Raw genomic sequence first — 21,335 nt, 5'->3', positions numbered from 1 at the left:
GGGGGGAGGGGCAGAGAGAGAAGGAGACACAGAATCGGAAGCAGGCTCCAGGCTCTGAGCCATCAGCCCAGAGCCCGACGCGGGGCTCGAACTCGCGGACCGCGAGATCGCGACCTGAGCTGAATCGGATACTTAACCGACTGCACCACCCAGGCACCCCTTACAACATTTTTAAAAATGATTTTAAATCATTTTTATAATTACAACAAATTATACCTTGTGACACATAAGTATTGGAACTGCTTGCAAGCACAAATACCTGTTGCCCCTTTTGAATATATAATAACTTTCTGTATATAATTTGCATACATAATATATAACAAGCTTCCAAGCAGGTCTTCAGAGCAATTGGGAAGAATGTTTCCTGGGCTCCAGTCCTCAGTAACACCATGAATAAAGCATTTACAAACCTAATTTGAGGTTGGCTTTCTACTCAGTCTACAGGGGGTAGCCAAGAAAAAGTGGACGTGGACAGCTACTTTTTAAAAGTCAAAATTTCTCTGGAGGTTTCTAACACAGATAGTAAGACTTTACCTGCCATGTTCATCTTCGTAAATCCAGCCCACAATAGAGTTCCAGATACATAATAGTATTTGCTGAACAAACGAATAAGCTCGAAGGGGCCTCTGTCGGGTAATCACACAAGATTTAAAAGCAATTAGGATGATTTTCAATCTTTGTGAGGCAATTTGACGATACACACCAAGACTCTTATAAATATCCCTACCATTTAAACCAATAAGTCTATTCGTGGGACTCTATTCTAAAGTAATCATCCTAAATGAAGACAAGCTTTATGCATTGTGTATTACAGTAAGGCTTTTAATAGAGAAAAAAATGGAAACAATCAGGCTAACAGTTAGGAAACAAGTTATTGTGTACATTCTTTTTGTGGGGGTGTTTAACGAGCTGTCATTAAAATTATGATTATAAAGACACTATAATGCCAGAGGATAATATTTGTATAATTATGTTAAGTTTAAAAACCCCCCACCAAGATGCACAGTTGAAGATAGACCAAGGTTATAAATTATGGGAAGTGTGGCAGGTGGGGGAGAAATGTCTATCAGTTAAGTTTGTCTGGAGGTGGTAAACACTTTTTCTTTCTTTTTTCTCTATCCTTCTGTGTTTATTTTCTTTAATTCTCACAATTACTTCATTTATTCAGCAAATATTTATTGAGAGCCAGGCACTGCTCTAGGAACTGGGGAAAACAGCACCGAATAAAACACAAATCCTTTCCACATGGAATTTACATTTTAGCTGGACGAGGCAGAGAATTAACCAGAACAATCTATTAAGTGGCATATTAAATGATGAGTGCTTGGCGAAAAATAAGGCGAAGAAAGAGGACAAAACTGATACTGCATTTACTTTTTGATCTGCGGAGGAAGAAACTCATCCAGGTGGAAGGACAAAGAGCGGAATTCAGGAATTGCCCACCGGTGCCTGGGTGGCTCAGTGGGTTAAGCATCCGACTTAGGCTCAGGTCATCATCTCTGTGCTGACAGCTCCGGAGCCTAGAGCCTGTTTCAGGTTCTGTGTCTCCCTCTCTCTCTGCCCCACCCCTGCTTGCTCTCTTTCTCTCTCTCAGAAATGAATAAACGTTTAAAAAGAGTTGAAAATATTGCCCAGCCGGTAACAAACTGAAGGTACTGTGATACAACACCCCGGCAGGTGCCGCAGCTGGCTCCTGTGGCCAAGCGTTGAAGTTGGGTGCGGAAAGGCCGGACCAAATGGATCACGTGACTCGAGGGGGCGGGAGGAGGAGGACTGAGAAAACAGCGAATTTGCCTCCTCACTTTCTCTTCAGAAAGGCGGGCGGAGCCGAAAACCAAACAAACTTCTGCTGTGCGATTAGGGGCGGGACAGACGGGGGCGGCCTGAGCTTCCTGCGCCGAGGCGCTCGCCGAGTTGGCTTTTCGGTTGTTGGTCACTGTGGCAGAGCGGTCTGCGGTCGGGCTGAGACGTGGGGGAGCAATGGCGACCTTTGTGAGCGAGCTGGAGGCGGCCAAGAAGAACTTGAGCGAGGCCCTAGGGGACAACGTGAAACAGTAAGAGCTGTCCTGGCGCGGCGTCCGGGTCTCCGCGCCGCTCCTCCTCAGGCTTCGGGCTGCCGACCCACCCTGGAGACGCCTCCCGCCGCTCCGAGGCCTGTGTTGCCTCGCGTCGCGGGTGGCGGGGCCTCTGGGTTTCTCGGCCGGCTCCGGGTGCGGAACCCGGACTCGCTCAGCTGGACGGGCCGGCCTCCCTGGCTCCCTCGGGACTCGGGCGGGCGCATTCGCCCGGGGCTCTCTGCTCTGGGTGGGGCGGGAGAGGCGCGTTCCACGCCCAAGGGCCTACCGAACGGTTGCAGGCCCCTCGCAGAGTTCGGTTCGCGTGAGGCCTGCCCCGGGCCGAGTGACCCGGAGCCCGACGCGCCCCGGCTGGAGTGGGCACCGCGCGCGGCGGCCAGACCCTGGAGGGCTTCCTGGAGGCGGAAGTTCATTGAGGTCGGGTGATGCGTAGACACTGCGTTTAAGAAAGAGCATTGAGAGTAGTTTCGGAAGGTGGATAGACCCTACGTTTAAGATAAGTCACCGAACATCGCTGCAGTTACAGTGATGATCGCGGCAGTGGACATTAATTGAACACCTTTTAAGCACTCTCAAGGTACCATTTCATCTAAGCCTCACAACAGAGATGTGAGGTAGATACAATTGTTATTCCCATTTGATAGATGAGACGACTGAGATCTAGAGAGGTTACGTAACTCTTCAAAAGTCACTAGACCCCTCGTGTCTGATTCCTGGCTCTGATACCCTACAAGGGGTTCCAAAGGAACAAGCGCCCAGCCAGACCTAGGTTATAGCAGGGGACCGAGTAAACAATCAGAGGTCAGATGCTGAATGGCGGGATGTAAAATCAATAATTCAGCCAAGGCTGAAGCCAGATAATATATTTCTGACATACAAGAACGAGTTGGAAAATTTCAGAACATTAATCATTATTATAATTTTATTTTCCAAAGATATAAGTAGCAAATTTTAAATGTTTAAAATTCTAATGCCTGTGTTGTTGCTGTTAGATGACTTCTGTGATATTCCACACATTTGCTTACTCGGTAGATGCTCACTTAAATATCATGTTGCTGGCAGGGCAAGGTATTTGGGGGACCCTTTCTTGTCATCTTTTTCTTTATATTCTTTAGTATGACTAGATTGAAGTTACTTGGATGTCATACGTGATTTTTGTGGAGTTTTTCCTTCTTGTGAAATTTTGGGGTGGTGGAGTTGACATTCTGCTTTTTATCCTAGCAAGATATGCAGAATTCCCATGTAAGACTTCTTGAAACACTCATGGCCTAAACAGAATAACTAAAAGCAAAATATAATTCTTAAAGCTTATTTTATGAACCTTAATGAATCAAATTTCTACAAACGCTAGAATTAAAATTATTGCTTTGGCATAATTATTTAATTTTTTGTGAACATTTATTGACTCCCAAAGATAAAATGTTCTATCTAAAACTATGTCTTAAAAATTTTTTTTTTTAATTTTATTTATTTTTGTGTGTGAGAGAGAGAGAGAGAGCGCGAACAGGAGAGGGGCAGAGAGAGAGAGGTAGACACAATCTGAAGCAGGCTCCAGGCTCTGAGCTGTCAGCACAGAGCCCAATGCGGGGCTCAAACTCTCGAACCATGAGATCATGACCTGAACTGAAGTCGGATGCTTGACTGACTGAGCCACCCAGGCGCCCCTACCTAAAATTATGTTTTAATAGTCATGTTTGCTGTCAGTCTATTTCTTTGCTTATTTAATTAATTGAAAATTATTAGTTACTTTAATAGGCAAAATTAACAGTTTTCACCATTAATTACCACAGTTTGTTACTTTTGTAATACTGACGGCTAAAATTTACATTTTTAAACACAGTTGACTTTTACTCTGTTACGTCTAGGATGCTTACAAATATCTGAAAGTGTTTCCATACTATAATAAATCTGAAAGACCTGGCTTGTGTGTATAATTTACTGATTAGATGTGATGGTGACTTCTATGATCCCACACTTACCACACAGGTTTGCCAGAAATTTGAAGTTAGTATTCCCTATTTGGCCTTTAAAGGCCAATGCTGGCTCTCAGATGTTGGTCAAATACAGATGGTAAAGCTAAATTTGATGTATCTGTAGTGTAAATCTCCACTAACGATGTGATCAAAATATGCTTTTGTGCCATGAGTAGTTAGTGGTACAGTGTTGTTTTGCATTTGTTTTTCCATTCTTTCATTGTCTTTTTCTCCTGCTCCTTAAAAAGTGCCTCTTGGTTTAATACTCTGTAATGTTGCCATCCAGTAATTTCTCATATTTCTTCATGAGTAGTGTGCTTTGGTTTATATATAACCTGACCATTTAAACATGGTCCTTGGTGGTAGGTAAAACAGAGAAAGTGTATAAGGACCCCAGATAAGAGTTGTGTTCAATTTATCTAGGGTCCAAATGTCTCTTATGTTAGGTTGCATGCCCACACCAGCTTCTAGAAAAGACATGGCCTTTGCTAGCTAATTTCCTTTGTATAGTACCCAAGAGAGTGTTCGGTTTAAATAGGTGTTGAATTTTTTGGTGACTTGATCATATGTTCTTTAGTTTACTGCAGGTGTCCCCAGTGCTTCCTAGTCTGACCCACTTAAACTTGTCACCCATCATCCTCACCTTCATAGAGGTTAACTAATTTTCTTTTCAGTTCTGTTGAGGAAAGCAGTCATTTGTCCATGGTTATATGGCAAGTTAACATAGGCACCAGGATTGGGGAGCAGGTCTTCTGAATCTTGGAAGGGGTACGGCTGGAAAGTTTGCCATTAGAGGAGATAGGTAGCATCATGTTGGTAGAACTTCCTGGTAGAGGCTTGTTTTACTTCTGGAATAAGTTCACCCTCAAAATATGGATATATTTGCACCTTTCTTATAAAATAGTGGCCCGGGGCTTCTAAATAATGAAGCTGTCTCATGTCACTGCCCTCTTTTGTTGGATAGAATGGGACGGGAAAATACTTTTTTTTCCCTGTGGAGCTTTATTTCATTTCATAATAGTTCCTGCGTCCTTAAAAAAAAAAAAAAAACCAAAACATTTAAGTGTCCATTGTTGGGAAGTTATTATTGACTAACGAGTGTGTGAATATCAGGTGAAAAGTCATGCCAAGCTCTAAAACTAAACATATTTTGCTATTGAGTGAAATGGGTCTTGGGCAACATTGACCCCATTAAAGCTATAGGTGTTCTCCTGGGGAAAAAAAAAAATGTGTGTGAACCCAAAGCTTTGCTTGCAGTGATGGGCACACATAGCCAGTTACATACAGAGTTACATACTAAGGTGAATTGAAGCTAATCTGTGTACAGGAGAGGACCTGCGAGGGTATAAGGCAGTGAGAGCATCAGACCGTCTTCTTTAGAAATCTTTTTTCTTTTTTTTCCTCTGTTAGGAACTCAAATTAGCATTAGAAAGTAGCTAAGTGTGAATTGAAAGTGATTGTAAGACGTGTCCTGAGTAATTTTTAATTGTTTCATGAACAAAGAGCAGCTTCTTTCAGCACTGAATCAAGGGCTGTGGATGTGAAAAGTCATATTTTACTCCTATCTCTAATACTGTTGTTAAGGTATAAAGGGATCAAATCATTATGTTTTTTTCCTGCCAGGTAACTAGTGATTTTTATGATTAGTGGTTGGTTTTCACTTTACAAACCACTAAGTTTCTCATATCCACGGTATTTTCATTGTGGTGAGGTGTTTTAGAAACTCATTACTTCAGCCAGTTAGATTAGAACTTGAGATCATCTGAAAGGAAAGAGGTTACCAGGATCAGTATTAATGACCACTTCCCAACCCATAAGACACATATGCTTTTTAAAATATAAATCTTTTTTTTTATTGGGGTATGATTGACATATAACAGTATATTGGTTTCAGGTATACAACAGTTATTCAATACATGTATATATTGCAAAATGATCACCACAGTAAGTCTAGTTAACATCTGTCACGATATATAAAAATTCTTGTGAGAACTTTTTTATTTATGAGAACTTTTAAGATCTACTCTTAGCAACTTTCAAATATACAATACAGTATTATGAACTGTAGTTAATAATTGGAAAATTAGTGTATTTGAAATTAATATTTAAAAGTTAATACTTTTAATAATAATACTTTTAAAATATAAATATTAAATGTAAGATTCTGGAGGATAGGTCTTTTAGAAAGGCAACAGTGAGGAAGGAAGGGTACAGCTGTGGTTTTGGCTAAAGGACTTGTGAGTCCAATAATGTGACAACCTGTCAGTCCCTTTGGGGGAAAAACTTTTCTTCCTTTTTCTTCTGTTGATATTCTTTTTTTTTTTTCTTTTTTCTTATTAAGTAGGCTCCACACCCAACATGGGCCTTGAACTCGGCGGCCCTGTGAGATCGAGAGTCACAGGCTCTACGAACTGAGCCAGGCAGGCGCCCCCTTCTGTCAGTATTCTGATTCCTAGGTGTATTAGTTTTCAAGGCCTGGGGTAACAAAATACGACAGATGGGGTGGATTAAACAATAGAAATTTGTTTTCTCATAGTTCTGGACGCTGGAAGTCTGACATCAAGGAAGTCTGACAACACCCTTCAGCAGGGTTGTTTTTTTCTGAGGCCTCTGCCTTCGGCTTATAGATAGCTAGTGTCTGGTCTGTGTGTGTGTCACAGTCCTAATGTCTTCTTACTAAGGACACCCATCACATTGGTTTAGGGCCCACCCTAGAGAGGTCATCTTAATTTAATCACCTCTTTAACGTCCTGGGTGCTGGGGGTCAAGGGCTTCAACATACAGATTTGGGGGGAGATGCACAACTCTGCCCATATGGTGGGGAATGCAAAATTTCCTTCCCTGGGTTTTGGAGCAGGTAAGGTAAACTTGGGAAAGAAGCAAAATCCTTGGTTCTTAATACTGCTTCTGTCTCTGCAGATACTGGGCTAACTTAAAGTTGTGGTTCAAGCAGAAGATCAGCAAAGAAGAGTTTGACCTTGAAGCTCATAGACTTCTCACGCAGGATAATGGTAAAATAATTATCTGGGGAGTTATTTTACTATTTTGAAGTTTTCCCAGATTTGCAATAAGTTGCAAATAAATAACTGCAATAATAAATTGCAGTAAATTTTGCAGTAAGTCTTTTCACTTAAAAAAATAAAATGGGGTTTTTAATGGTGTGTAAGATTATTTTAATAATATGGATATTTCAAATAAAGTGTAAAGAATGGCAGGGTAGGGGATATCCAGAGTCAAATAATGGTTTCCTTATGTTGTAAATATTTTGTATTTGACTTGTGACAATCTTCCCTTTTACAGTCCATTCTCACAACGATTTCCTCCTGGCTATTCTTACGCGTTGTCAGATTTTGGTGTCTACCCCAGGTAAGGGAGCGGGAGTACTTCCAGGGATGTCAGTCAACAGAGCCATCAGAGCCCTGGGCTTTAGCTTCCGTTAACAGACACATCTGTTGTGTGCAAACGACATGTTCTTTGAACTGCTCACAAGAAAAAATTTATTATGTAGGTGCAGATTGTTTTGTAGAACCTGGGTAAAGCAGGTGATCTCCCTGTGCTTACGTTGACTTTCGGTCTTTACTGTCCACTCAGCTGGATTTTGGATTACTTAAATGACAGACAAGTGAGGAAGTGGGTGGGCAGTCAGGGTGAAGAAACTTGAGGGCAGCTGGTATTAGACGAGGGTTTCCATAGATGCAGGGAAGGTGAGTTAGGGTTAGGGGGAGGGGAAACCACAACGTGTGGTGAGAACCTGGACTTTCAGTTGTATTCTCAAGTAAGATACCAGCACCTGGAAGGTTAGAGCTTCAGCATGCTGGAGAGGTGGGTAGAAGCTAAATCGGTCACTTCAACCTAATTAGGTATAGGTAGAAACAATGACCCCTTTATCCCAAATTGTTTGGAGTTTAAGTGGTACAGGCACTTCTTTCATCCATCTTATTTTAATCAAGTAGTCCAAAATAAATGATTAAATACATTAAACAATTTGCCTCACAATAAAACTTATCCTGAACTGTTGTTAAAAACTTAGATTTGTAGGTACCGCCTACTATAGATTAAGTTGAATTTTTTGTTGTTGTTGTTTTTAAAGGGCCTGTGGTGATTGTGTTGATCATTGATTAAAAACCTTTCTTTGTTTTCTTTCTTACCTTTTCTTTCTTTCTTTCTTTCTTCCTTCCTTCCTTCCTTCCTTCCTTCCTTCCTTCCTTCCTTTTTCTTTCTTTCTTTCTTTCTTTCTTTCTTTCTTTCTTTCTTTCTTTCTTTCTTTCTTTCTTTCTTTCTTTCTTTCTTCTTTCTTTTAAATTCAAGTTAGTTAGCATACAGTGTAGTCTTGGCTTCAGGAGTAGAACCCAGTGATTAATCTCTTAACATATGACACCCAGTGCTCATCCCAAAAAGTGCCCTCCTTAATGCCCATCCCCCACCTAACCCATCCCCCCACCTAACCCATCCCCCACCTAACCCATCTCCCCACCCACCTCCCCTCCAGCAAACCTCAGTTTGTTCTCTGTATTTAAAATATATTTTCTCTGTGTTTATGGTTTGCCTCCCTCTCTGTTTTGCTTTTTCTTTCATTTTGTTTTCTCTGAAGTTGGTTTGCTAATCTATAAAGAGGCTAATACCTACCCTGAAGAGTTGCTGTGAGGATTAAAAAGAATGCAAAGTGTCTGTTACACTGCGGTCCCTCGATCAATAATATTATTAAAAATCATCTTTCCCACCTAGCTTAGGAAAACAGAAAACCCACCCGCAAGTACGAAGAGCTACATTTCTATATTTTACTTTGAATAGAAATCATCTCTTTGTTGCCAGCAACTATTAATTTCATTTTGAGGAAATACATTTTGGGGGTTCGATAGAGAAATAACCCAGCCAGTGGATGGAAGTGTTGGATCCACCCCTAAATCTGCCCGCCGCTGGAAAGCTGTCCTGGTTGTCAGTCAGGCCTGACTCACCAAGCTTTGCTTCCTTGCCTGGAGCGTGTTGGCCACACATCGGTGGCATCACCTAGCATCCGGGCCATCCAGCAGCAGTGGGTTTCTTTGGGAATCTTCTAAGATTGGCTGACCTCATCAGTGAGACCTGGATGTACCAGAGACATTTTAAGCGGTGGAGAGAAGAGCTTGACTTCCCTAACAGGTTGTTTTGTTTTTTGTTTTTGTTTTTTTGTAATTCCAGTGTAGTTAACATACAGAGTTTAGTTTCAGGGGTACAATATAGCGATTCAGCAATTCTGTACATGACTCAGTGCTCATCATGGTAGGTGTCCAAAGAGCTCTTTTTTAACTGATGAACTTGGAGTATTTTTTTTTCAAAGCTTTAAAAACTCATTCTTCAAAAAAACATCAAAACGGAAATAATGTTTTTGCTAAGATGATGGTTTTTTTTTCGTATAAAAAATTTTGGGGGGTAGTTTTTTCAGGTGTACTGTAATGAGCTTGAATTGCTTTGATTGTTTTTCTTTAACACTAAACTATATATAAATGTGCTCATGGTTAGAAATAATACAGAAGGTCTTATAATGAAAAGCTTCTTCCCACTCCTAGACTTTTCTCAAAGACAACTACTGTTTTTTGTTCTTCTGGTAGGACTTTGATAGCTCCTCATTGGAGCTTAAATCTCTGTCTGGGTTTACTGATTTTAGACATCTGGCTTATGCTTTATGAGATTTCCTCAGTTCTTTCAGCCTTTCTGCCCAATGCATTCTTTAATTCAGCAATTTTTATAATACCTTCTTTTTGTTTTATGGACACACGTCTTTTCAGACTTCTCTGAATATACCAGTTAGTATTTTTGAAGTCCGTGTTGCTTGAATTATTTAAAAAAAAATTTTTTTTAACGTTTATTTATTTTTGAGAGAGACAGAGACAGAACGCGAGTAGGTGAGGGGCAGAGAAAGGGGAGACACAGAATCCGAAGCAGGCTCCAGGCTCCGAGCTGTCAGCACAGAGTGCGATGCAGGGCTCGAACTCACAAGCTGTGAGATCATGACCTGAGCCGAAGTCGGACGCTCAACCGACTGAGCCACCTAGGCGCCCCTGAATTATTAGGACTTCTATTGTCTGTTTGTTTATCTGGGTCTTTCTTATTCTGTTATAGATTGTCATCAAATGTCGGGTGATTCACATTTAAGAATGAAGTATACAGTTGTGTGGGGGTTTTGCTGTAGAGTGAGCTGACAGGAGGCCAGCTCAACTGGGGATCCTCAGGCCAGCATGCCGAGAGCTGTGCTCTAGGGTGTCAACATCCATATCAACCACCTTAGTAAATCCCAGAAATTTGGTCCAGTTTAACTAGAGGAGAGTTCTCCACTCTCTTGTCCTCCATACCCCGCAACAGCATCCCCCTGCCATTGTAAATACTGTGCTATGTATGGGAGAGAGCAGGGCTGGCTCCGGGGCCTGTGAACTGCCTGTGAACTGCCTGTGAACCCAGAAGGGCCCACGCTTGGCTTAGTGCTCAACTGTGGTTGCCTTGAAATTCTAAATGTTTGAATAAGAGACCCTGCATTTTTGTTTTGTACTGAGCCCACTGTTAGTGGTGAGGGGGAAGGGGTTTGTGTAGACGACTTTTGAATGTAGACCTTCCATTGATCTTGTTTTTGGCTTCACTGACCCCTCCCTGGTTTCCACTGTCCTCACCTTCTCCAAATCCAGATTCTTTGTGGATTTCTGCTCTGCAGGTTAACTTGTTTCCACCTCATTTCCGAACCTTGCCTAGCCTAGGTTATGGCTTCTGTGTGTCTCCATGTGAGTGAACACCTTTTTAGCCCATTGTTGAAATCTGTTGACATCTCATCTTGTTTCAATTTCCTTTCTATCTCAGTTGCAGATGTGTGCTGTTTACTTTCTGCTATTACCTTTTCTTAGTAGGGTCTAGAAAGAGAGGTGAGATACATTCATGTGCTCAGTTCCCCATCTTGAACTAGAAAATTTTTTCCTACTTTGGTAATACTACTTATAATGCTACTAATAAAGCAAACAAAACACCCAATAAACATTAATTTAAAATATGAAAAACAAATTTGTCTTCCTAAAGGAATAATTTTGGTTACAGCTAGAAAAAAATGTGATTTGAGAGAATTCATAATTTTGCTTGGAGAAATAGAGAAGATCTGAATTTAAGCATTGATTATTTTCATTACTTGAGCATTCCATACTTTTTTAGCCTATAATGAAACCAAACACAGCAGTTGACAACTGTCCCCGTTTTCTCTTATGGTTCTTTTTCTGTCTCACAGAGGGTGCTGGATCTTTACCCTGGACAGGGGGTTCTGCAGCTAAACCTGGAAAACCAAAGGGAAAGAAAAAGCTTTCTTCTGTTCGTCAGAAATTTGACGTAGGTTGTTCTCCAGTAGATCTTGGTAACAACTGATTTAAGTGCTGGTGTGATGGAACGGGCTTTAGTTTTTAAATAAATCTTAAAATACTGGTAGTAGAGTTGAAAAAAAGGAGGGCATGATTTGGGGAAGAAAGGTGTTATTATATTTGAGGTTGACAAGAGTTTCAAAGAGTGTGAGTCCCAGGTGTCTGAATTTTTATAATTCTAGTTTGTTACTGCATAAATATTAATATGTTTTCATTAGTACCTAACGATTTTTTAATGACTCAAAAACTATGCCTGTATTATTTCTCCTCTTAAATCTTTTTCTGGAATGTTTCTTACATTGAAGACTTCTGTTCCACGGCTCCAGGAGGCCTGGAGGCCTCTGGCAGGATCCTGGTGATGCCCAGCTAGGCCCTGAGCCTTTCGGAATCAGCAGAGAAGTCATGAAGGCCTTTGGCCATAAAATTTGCAAACATTTTAGGATAAATTGTTTTTTCCTTTTGTATTTGGGGAATAATTTCCCAAAAGTCTTCCTTTTATAGGTTTGACTGGGTGTTGATAGCTTTATTGATTAACATCAACAAACATTCATTTCTACCTTTGCTCTGTGTTTTCTATCGATACTATTCAATATGGAGGGCATCGGTACCTCTAGAGAGGCATACCTTAGTTTAAAAAGGGATATTTGATATAAAATACAGTTTTATACTTGGACAGTGGAAAAAACAACCAATGTTTCTTTTATAATACAAACTTCAAACGGGGACAAGCCATTTTCGCTATTAAATCTTATATGTTGAGCTTAAGCAGGAGCTACCACTGGTGATGGAGAATACACATGGGCTGTCAGAGTCTACCAGAGGAGGCAGAGGTTTTAGGAGTGGAAACAGTTTGAGAAAAACTATTCTAAATAATTAGAATGGCTGTGTCTTAGCAAGATTCTGTGTTGAGAATTGTAAGTAGAAGATGATAGCAAGATAGTTTATACTATCCGGCATTCTCTTGGAATATCTGTTATTAGGTCTGTTATGTTGGTTAGCTACGCTTATTTTTAGAGCTTAAACGAGGTATTACTATATATTTCTACTTTCAGAACCTGCTTACTTACAAGTATACTGAGAATGCTCTGAGTTGTTTGAAAATAGTTTTATATCTTCTCCTTTCCCCTAATTGTTATTTTTAGCACAGAGCCATATATTCTGTGATCACCAAGGTATCAGTTGAATAGAATAAACTGCTGGGCATACTACCATTATTCCCCTTAATTCATGTCTTCATTATTACTATGTAATGGGTGTGAATCTGTGATTATTTGTGCATGAGTGACTTCTTTTTTTTTTAAATCCTGTAGTATTGTTTTGGTGGCATTAACTTGTGGGAGCTCAAGTCCAATATATTGTGTCTTCTTACTTGCCACTGTGATGAATCATTTTGAAAAGTTTTCTTGCCCATAGCATAGATTCCAGCCTCAAAATCCCCTCTCGGGAGCCCAGCAGTTTGTGGCAAAGGATCCCCAAGATGATGATGAGTTGAAACTTTGTTCCCACACAATGATGCTTCCCACCCGGGGTCAGCTTGAAGGGAGAATGATAGTGACAGCTTACGAGCACGGGTTGGACAACGTCACGGAGGAGGCCGTCTCAGCTGTTGTCTACGCGGTGGAGGTTGGTTTGCTGGTGGCAGAAACGGTTTTACAGGTTGAATGTAACGAGCTTGTGTGTGTCGTTGAAAGTCGGTACTGCAAGAAAAGAATCCAAGTACTACCGATGCCAGAATTGTCGTCATTGAAATTGTTTTCTTTTTTTCCCTCTTTTTCTTTTTCTCTCTCTCTTCTTTTTTTTTTCAAGTAGGCTTCATGCCCATGTGGAGCCCAATGCGGGGCTTGAACTCATGATCCTGAGATCAAGACCTGAGCTGAGATCAAGAGTCAGACCCTTAACCGACTGAATCACCCAGGCACCCCGGAATTGTGTTCTTTTGAGGGGAGAAACACCTCAGAGTCCATGCAGTTGCCTTCAGTTAGCAGACTAAGCTTTTCAGAGAGGCTACTTATGGCATAACACTTTGGCGTGTTTTGGTGTTTAATTTGTTAACACGGGCACAGTTTTTAAGGAAAAAAATTGAGATTGAGAATCCTAACGATGAAAATCACTGTTTTTTGTTGTGTCCCAGCATTTAAAGAGCATTAGACTTGGTGTCTAAACAGTAGGATCCTTCTCTCAGCCCACTCATTTATCCATTCACTTTATTCATTTAGTTATTTGCCAAAATACGCATTGGGTTCTATAGTGCACGGTTATGTCAGGTAATACAGGGTAATTCTTCCAGTACTTGGGGCCTCCCGTTTCCTCACATGTACCTCAAAGATCATAATCGCTATCTCATGAAGTTACACACATTTAATAAATTCAGTGTGTGGAAATTACAAATTGTATCATGAAGGCCTGGATATGAGATAATCTTACTGGTATAGTTGAAACAGGTGATCCTGCCTCACCTGTTATTAATGGCAGGCTGGGATCAGCTCTTTTTATTTTCACAGACACTTTCTATCCCTTATGTACTTGGCTCTCATAAAGAAGTATCAAATACCTAATTTTTGGTTTATTTCCTATATATCTGTTGTGTATGTGGCTTTTGAGAGAGCCATGGTTCTTTTATGGCAGGATTCTAGTAGATTGGGCATTGTAGCCAATAAATCTGACATCTTGGAACTTTTTGTCCTATTTGAAACCAGGTTTCAGGGTAGTTTGCCTCCTTTTAGAAATTTTACGTATTTATTTTTGTACTTTTATTTAAAACCGTCTGAAAATCTCTTTTGAGAGAGGAGTCAATTTAGAAACCATAAATAACTTTAATAAATTTCATGTAGAGCAAGCACCTATTAAATGGAACCAAATAAAAACAACGCATCTCTCTCTTTCCCGTACCTTCCTGCTCTGATGTGGTTCTGTGGCCTTTTGGTGAACTTTGGTTCCACCACATGTTAGCCTGTCTCATCCGCTAAATGCTAGGAGACATTTTTTGGTCAATGGAAGTTTTATGATTTGCTCTTAAACAGGAGTTCATGTTCTTTTTCTTTTCTTTGTTTTTACAGAATCACCTTAAAGATATATTGACATCAGTTGTGTCGAGAAGGAAAGCTTATCGGTTACGTGACGGTCATTTTAAATATGCCTTTGGTAGTAACGTAACCCCACAGCCATACCTGAAGAATAGCGTAGTAGCTTACAACAGCTTAATAGAAAGGTATATGAAGTTTCTTGTGGTTTTGCATCCATCCTCTCTAGCTGGTACACTACTATTAGGTGTTAGACCGCTGTTGAATAATTGTGTTTCTGTCAGTCTAAGGTACCTTTGAGAGCAGCGCGGTTTTATTTTAAGTTGCATCCTTGCACGATAACTAGTGAATTGCTTTGGTATCGCTTGTCACAAGTGAGGGCGCAGAGTTTGGCTGCCGCATGTGGTTATGCAAGCGCCCCGGGCCCACTTTCTCGGGTGGATTGGAGCGGTTCCCCGAGGTGAGGAGTCCTGAGGGCTCGTAAGGGGCAGCACCTGCTTGGTGGTGGAAGCGGGCCTGCTTTCAGTCAGAAGCACGGCCTATGATTGTTGGGTCAGGGTTGCGTATCTTGATGGCGGGAGGAGGGGTGGGAGGTGTTCCTCCAGGTTCCGTAGCTCTGCCTTGAGAGAGTGGCCTGTGTTGGGTGTCATCAGGTTGTTCTTGGCATGCTGGTGTGCAGCCTGGTCCCTGCCCCCGTCTCTGGGCTTCCTCCGTGCACGTTCCACGGAGGGTCTCCCAGGACTTCTAATGTCCTCAGTCTTCGCTTTACGAGATGACCTGGATTACCTTTCTTTTCATCCGTGTGTTGTCTGTTTTCAGCCCTCTACTTCCTTTCTGCCTTCCCTGCAAATAATGTAGTCCAAATTTTAAGCCTTTGGGAAAGAAAAAGCAGTGATGTAATGTTCTTTGTGGTAACTGAAGTGACTGGATTTCTCGGAGCGCTCGTTAGCTGGTTGGTGAGGGAGATGACAGGGAGGTACAAGTTCAGAGAGAAAAGTGTGACCCGGAACCTGGTGGGGGTGATGGTAGTGAAGAACTAACAAGAAAGGAAGGGAGGAGGTGTGGTAGGAAAGAGTGTAGGGTGGGAAAACCAAGAAGAGAGTTGGACACGGCCAAGAGTGTTGACACCACATGGAAAGGGGTTGTACCAGTGCCTACTTCATGGCTGAAAACCTTGAGGTGGCTCACAAGGCCCGTTTTGAAGAGCATCCTCTTTTTTTTTTTTTTTTAAGTTTATTTATTTATTTTGAGAGAGGGTGAGGGAGAGCGTGAGTAGGGAAGCAGGCAGAGAGAGGGAGCAAGAGGGAGAGAGACAGAATCCCAAGCAGGCTCCACACTGACAGCGCAGAGCCTTGGCACAGGGGCTCGAACTCCCAAACCATGAGATCGTGACCTGAGCCGAAACCAAGAGTCGGATGCTTAGCCGACTGAGCCACCCAGGCGTCCCGAAGAGCGCCATCTTAAATTAGGTTCACTATTTATATTTAGATCGTCAAATGTGAAGATTTCTATTCTCAGTCTCATTCAGGCATGTCTGTGTGGGAGTATTTGTTCTCATTTGTAAGTCCTCCTTTTCTAGAAGAAAAACCCAACCGACAAAGTGGGTGAATGCTGAGAGCAGCGTCTGTGACCCTGCCAGGCCTCCCGAGCTTGCCCCCTCGCCGCTGGCCTGCCCCTGGAGGGCGACTGGCTCCCCGTCACTGCTTGTTTGCCCAACAGGGCCGCCTTTGTCCGGTGCTCACCCCCACGCTTCTACCCGCCTGTGCGTTCGTCTGAGCTGCCTCCTCACTGTTGTTTTACCTTCTGGGTGTTCTTCGAAACTGTATAGGTCATCTCCTACTGTCTCGGGACACAACAATTATGCCCGACTTCCCCGCTGATACTGTATCTGGGTCCTGTTTTGGGAAACTGGCAAGATTTGGATTTTCTTCATCCTCCATTTTTGCCTGTTGCTTACTCTGCGCTGTGTCTTCTTGCATGTAATTTTTCAATCCTGTTGTCTCCAGTTACATGTATCTTCCTCTCCCAAGTCAGTTTTTCAGTTTCATTCTCCTTTAATTAAGGTCTTTTTTCTCCCCCGCTCCCGACTAGAAGCATTTGAAGGGCAGGAAACAATTTTGGCCCAGCATCCTGAGCTTAATAAATATTTCAACATTGTGGGGAGAGGAGTGTAAATTTAGTTGTTCTACATTTTGTTTCCAGCCTGCCAGATGGGCTGCCTTTAAAAATTAAAATTACAGGCCACTCATGTAATATACTAGCTAAAAAGTAATTTCTAATTGGGTTTTTAATTATTTTTAAGATATTTTTGCAAGATGTATTAAAAGCCCATTCCTATTTTCGTTATCCGCTTGTCTCGTTCATAGTTATTGGGAATGTTTTGAAAATACTTTGTTTTCAGTCCTCCAGCCTTTTCTGCTCCTTGTGCGGGTCATAACCCGGCCTCTCACCCGCCCCCTGATGACGCCGAGCAGCAGGCCGCCCTCCTGCTGGCATGCTCTGGGGACACTCTGCCTGCAGCTTTGCCTCCAGTCAACATGTATGACCTTTTTGAAGCTTTGCAGGTAAAACTCTTGGCTCCTTAAGGTTTACCTAGATTTATGGATAGGTTCAGAGTTTCTTTAAGTTTGCAAAGATACAAAGATATTCAGTAGCTTTTCCTCTTCTTGGCTTTTTGGTTTTCAGTTTTTATTGTTTGTTATTTATCTTTTTTAAGTCACTTTACTTATTTTGAGAGAGAGAGAGAGAGACATTGTACATGAGAGCAAGTGTGGGAGTTGGGGGAGAGAGAGATGCCCAAGCCCCAACGTGGGGCTCAGACCCGCAGAACTGTGAGATCGTGACCTGAGCCGAAATCAAGAGCCAGACACTTAACCCACCGAGCCACCCAGGTGCCCCTGTTGTTTGTTATTCAAGCCATTAGTACTACCCTCATTTTTCAAATCCGGGGCCCACACCTCCTTCCTAACTTACCTCTCCCAGCCCCCACTTGCCCAGTGAAAAAGAAAAGGGGAAAAAAGAAATCCTCTTGTTCCCGCTCCTATTTCAGAAGCTTGTCATTTCTTTGTTTTCTTGTTTCCTAGTTGGAGCTTCATTAGGCTCTGGCTTGTAGCTTAGCGGTTGGTGTGTGAGTGTTTCGTTGATGTAAACCTTACTTTTTAATTGTGCGTGTCGGGAAGAGGGATATACCGAAGCGTAACTGGAGGCACGCTACTGTTTTAATCGCAGGTACACAGGGAAGTCATTCCTACACACACCGTATACGCTCTCAACATTGAAAGGATCATCACGAAACTCTGGCATCCAAATCACGAAGAGCTGCAGCAAGACAAAGTCCACCGCCAGCGCCTCGCAGCCAAGGAGGGGCTTTCGCTCTGCTGAACTAGGGTGACTTGAGGGTAGGGGAGCCTCAGCAAGTTCGTTGGTTATTGAGAATTGAATGTTTTGGGGGGTCCACATTTCAAGACTGAAGTGTGTGGTGTAAATATAGCCTTTCCTGTGGAAATGGGGCACTGAGTACCTTCTGCGTTGCTACTGTGAAGCCGTTCATACAAATCTGACTTTGATAATGACCCATATCTCTGTATGTCTGTATGTGTTCCCAGTTATGGGAGTGAGCACTGAGAAAAAGTCTGTGCCGGGAATGATGTTTTTAGGCATCTGAGGCTTAGTATCCTTGGGTCTGCATGTGAGGTAGATGACATCCTAGAACAAAGAAGCCGTTATAATTTAGTCCCCGTGATCAGCAGGACATCTGTGTGTTCAGTGACAGCATATACTCTGTATCTGGCCAGCCTAAAATTTCTGCCTTTCTCCTGAAGAACTGTGCTCTCGCATTTTGGTTGAAATAACCTACACAGTGTTAAAAATCATATACCTCCTTTAGTGACCGGTTTAATTTTTTAACAGATTTGGGTAGCTCCCTAAAAATTCATTACAACTCCATAGAAAGTAGGACTTAGAAATACTGTGCTGTTAGACAAAATAAAGTCCTTTCTTTGCATTAAAAGCCAAAATAAAACCTCCGGAATGTAATTGACCTTATAAAGTTTCTTCTGAGAACTTAAGTTTCTTTTACAGTTAATACGCCCAAAGACTTTTATTGGTAGTTTCACCTGTTGATTATTCCTATAGAATATATTTTAAGAAGCCCACGTAAACATACTGGATTTATACTTAGAAACTCCCTAATTCCTATGAAGTATCTGTTCGTCTCCTTTCAGATGATAAAGTGAACATAATTTACATCTGGCAGTGTTACTAATAATAAAGTTTGTTTTTTTAGAGGTGATGCTTTTTACTAAAGAGAAGGTGTTGGTGACTATATTAGAATGTACAGATGGGTTGTGTAGGCCTAAGTAATAGATGTGTAGATACGTATACATGGTTCAATATTTGGATCTATTTGATTTTGTACTTTAAATGTGACAAATAAACCTTTTGGGAGAAAACTTCCCTTTCCTGTGTTTACTAAAGTAAACGTATAAGGAATACTGCGTTCCACTGAAGTATGAAAAGCCCTGCTTTAGGAGATCTTAGCAGACTTTTAGAGGAATGTACTAGATGAGAAAGATTAAAAAACAGGTTCCAACTTAGGTATGTCATTGCTTGCTTTTCTTTCTTTCTTTTTTTTTTTTAAAGTTTGAGAGAGAGCAGGAGCAGGGGAGGAGAAGAGAGAGAATCCTAAGCAGGTTCTGTACTGGCAGCACAGAGCCCGACACGGGGCTTGAACCCACAAACCTTGAGATCATGTCATTTCTTTCCTTTTGGAATGTGTAGACAAAAAGAAAAAAAATAAATAAACAGCTTAGTTTCAGTTCTCGGCACAAGTCTGAAAAGTCCTTTTTTAGATAATTTTCAGGTTTAGAAGAATTTGGACTGATACCTAGCTGAATGTAGTGGTTTTGTTTTGAGCCATCCATATGCCGGGAACTTAATGCGAAGTATGTGTTAAATTTCATGGAGTCCTTACGTGGGGAGGCAGCTGGGAGCCTCAGCCACGTCCTGCCGCCCATTGCAATGGCAGCGTCCATGGGCGGCCCTGGCTTTCACCTCTACAGTCACCTACTCTGGTGGGACCACAGGATGCCAGAGGACTCCCTTTGCCTCGTGTTTCCGGCCTACGTGAAAATCTGCTTTCTGTGCCAGTTTTCCTTAAGAATCATTTTGTAAAGTGGAAAGATGGGGTTGAAGGTAGAGGGATACTTAGGATTTGAAAGATTTGAACACCTCTGTCCCGCCAAAGGCTAGCTTCCACTCCAGCAGTGTTGCCAACTGTGGGATCCTGAGTGAAATTGTGACTGCTTATTCCCAAGCATTTAGAAAAATAACTGTCAATGAGGAAAACGCTGTTAGAAACCAGATAATTTCAGGGGCACCTGGGTGGCTCAGTTGGTTAAGCGACCGACTTCAGCTCAGGTCATGATCTCGCAGTTTGTGAGTTTGAGCCCCGCGTCGGGCTCTGGGCTGACAGCTCGGAGCCTGGAGCCAGCTTCGGATTCTGTGTCTCCCTCTCTCTCTGCCCCTCTCCTGCTCATGCTCTGTGTCTCTCTGTCTCTCAGTAATAAATAAATGTTGAAAAAAAATTTTTTTAAAAAAGAAACCAGATAATTTCACTTAGAATAAAGCTTATTTTTCCTGCAGGAGTTTCAGTAATTATCTTTCATATATAGGTGTTATCACTGCAAAACCAGGTTTGACAATGCCCACCTTACTTTCTACCCAGAGTGCTGGCTTAGCACGCGTTCTTATAACCTTGAACACCCTCTGCTGTGATCAACCAAGCACACGTTCCTCGGCACGCACCCCCCGACACCCCACCACTGCCTGAGGTTCCCGATTGGACCTCACAAACTTCTAAAGGATTACTCTTTGACCATTAGATAAATGCCTGTGTTCCCTCACATTTTTTGGCTCCTGCCAAAATGCCTCCAGGATGTAGAGTAAGGGTAAGGAAGCTTGGTTTTAGGGGTCAGACTTAAATGCTGTGGCCAAGATTGGGTCAGCACTTGATTCTGGTGGCTTAAAAAAGGAAAAAAGTCTGGAGACTTCTTAGAGAGTAGACCACTACTTATTTCATTGAATCTGTGGGCATGGTAGATTGTCAGGAGTAATTTAACTAAAAGCACACCAGGAAAGGGCAGGTAGGTTCTTCATGCTTTCATTTTTAAAGAAATTTGTGAAAACTACGTTTTCTGATCTGCTCCTCAACTTGCTAGCATGTCTTCACCCATTTAAGATTAATATCCCTTTATGGATTTCCTTCACGGGATTTGGTAGTGTACCATCCCCGAGAACATCTGAAACATGACTGAATGAGGAAAAAAGCTATTTATGCCAGGCCTCCCCCCAACTCCCCACCCCTGGACTTTGGAGTTTAAAACCACGTTATCATTTTTCTTCCCTGTCTTCGGACACCAACATTTATATTGCCATCCCATGAACAGACACTTTTTTGATTCAAGGATATTCCATACATACACCCCAGACTGAATGGAGAATATAGCATAAAAGATAGTTTGAAATGTGACCTTTCACAATGCTAGAGGTAAATAATAAATAAAAGCACCATAGCCTATTGTCTTTATTATCAAAGTTTATTGTCGGGGTCAATTTTCTATCTACCGGGGAGTACAACTATGTCTCAATATGTGCTATAGTAATTCTAGGGTAATAGCCATTCTGCAAAATAGTTGTACTGGGACTCTGTTAAGCATAGATCATAATTAAGTCAGTGGAAGAATGAGCCCAGAAAAACCCTGACAGTAGAGCCATTACTCTAGGAAAGTTCCAGTGCTATGCAACCTGTAAGGCATCATCTATCAGCTGATGATGAGACTCAAGAAGGTGTTGGTGGAATGAAATAGGAGTTGAACCCATTTTCTACTCTTCTCTGCAAGA

The 21,335-nt window shown here is 41.8% G+C and overlaps 1 protein-coding gene across 1 annotated transcript; it reads left to right on the top strand.

Annotated features, from left to right (window-relative positions):
* The first annotated feature begins 1,942 nt into the window (after positions 1-1,942).
* Positions 1,943-18,886, top strand: TADA1 (transcriptional adaptor 1). Its single transcript, XM_007076995.3, has 8 exons — positions 1,943-2,054; positions 6,968-7,059; positions 7,349-7,414; positions 11,289-11,386; positions 12,829-13,038; positions 14,472-14,623; positions 16,837-16,999; positions 17,664-18,886. Exons 1-8 carry the CDS (start codon positions 1,981-1,983, stop codon positions 17,814-17,816), a joined length of 1,008 nt encoding a protein of 335 aa, XP_007077057.1. The 5' UTR covers positions 1,943-1,980; the 3' UTR covers positions 17,817-18,886.
* The last annotated feature ends 2,449 nt before the right edge of the window (positions 18,887-21,335 follow it).

Source organism: Panthera tigris, chromosome F3, assembly GCF_018350195.1.
Source record: "Panthera tigris isolate Pti1 chromosome F3, P.tigris_Pti1_mat1.1, whole genome shotgun sequence".
NCBI lineage: Eukaryota > Metazoa > Chordata > Mammalia > Carnivora > Felidae > Panthera > Panthera tigris.
This window is presented reverse-complemented; position numbering and strand designations above follow the sequence as displayed.

Coding starts and splice junctions, on each gene's coding strand:
- TADA1 (XM_007076995.3), top strand. CDS start 1,981: ATGGCGACCTTTGTGAGCGAGCTGGAGGCGGCCAAGAAGAACTTGAGC. Junction 11,387..12,828: donor CTGTTCGTCAGAAATTTGAC/GTAGGTTGTTCT, acceptor TCTTGCCCATAG/CATAGATTCCAGCCTCAAAA. Junction 14,624..16,836: donor TACAACAGCTTAATAGAAAG/GTATATGAAGTT, acceptor CTTTGTTTTCAG/TCCTCCAGCCTTTTCTGCTC.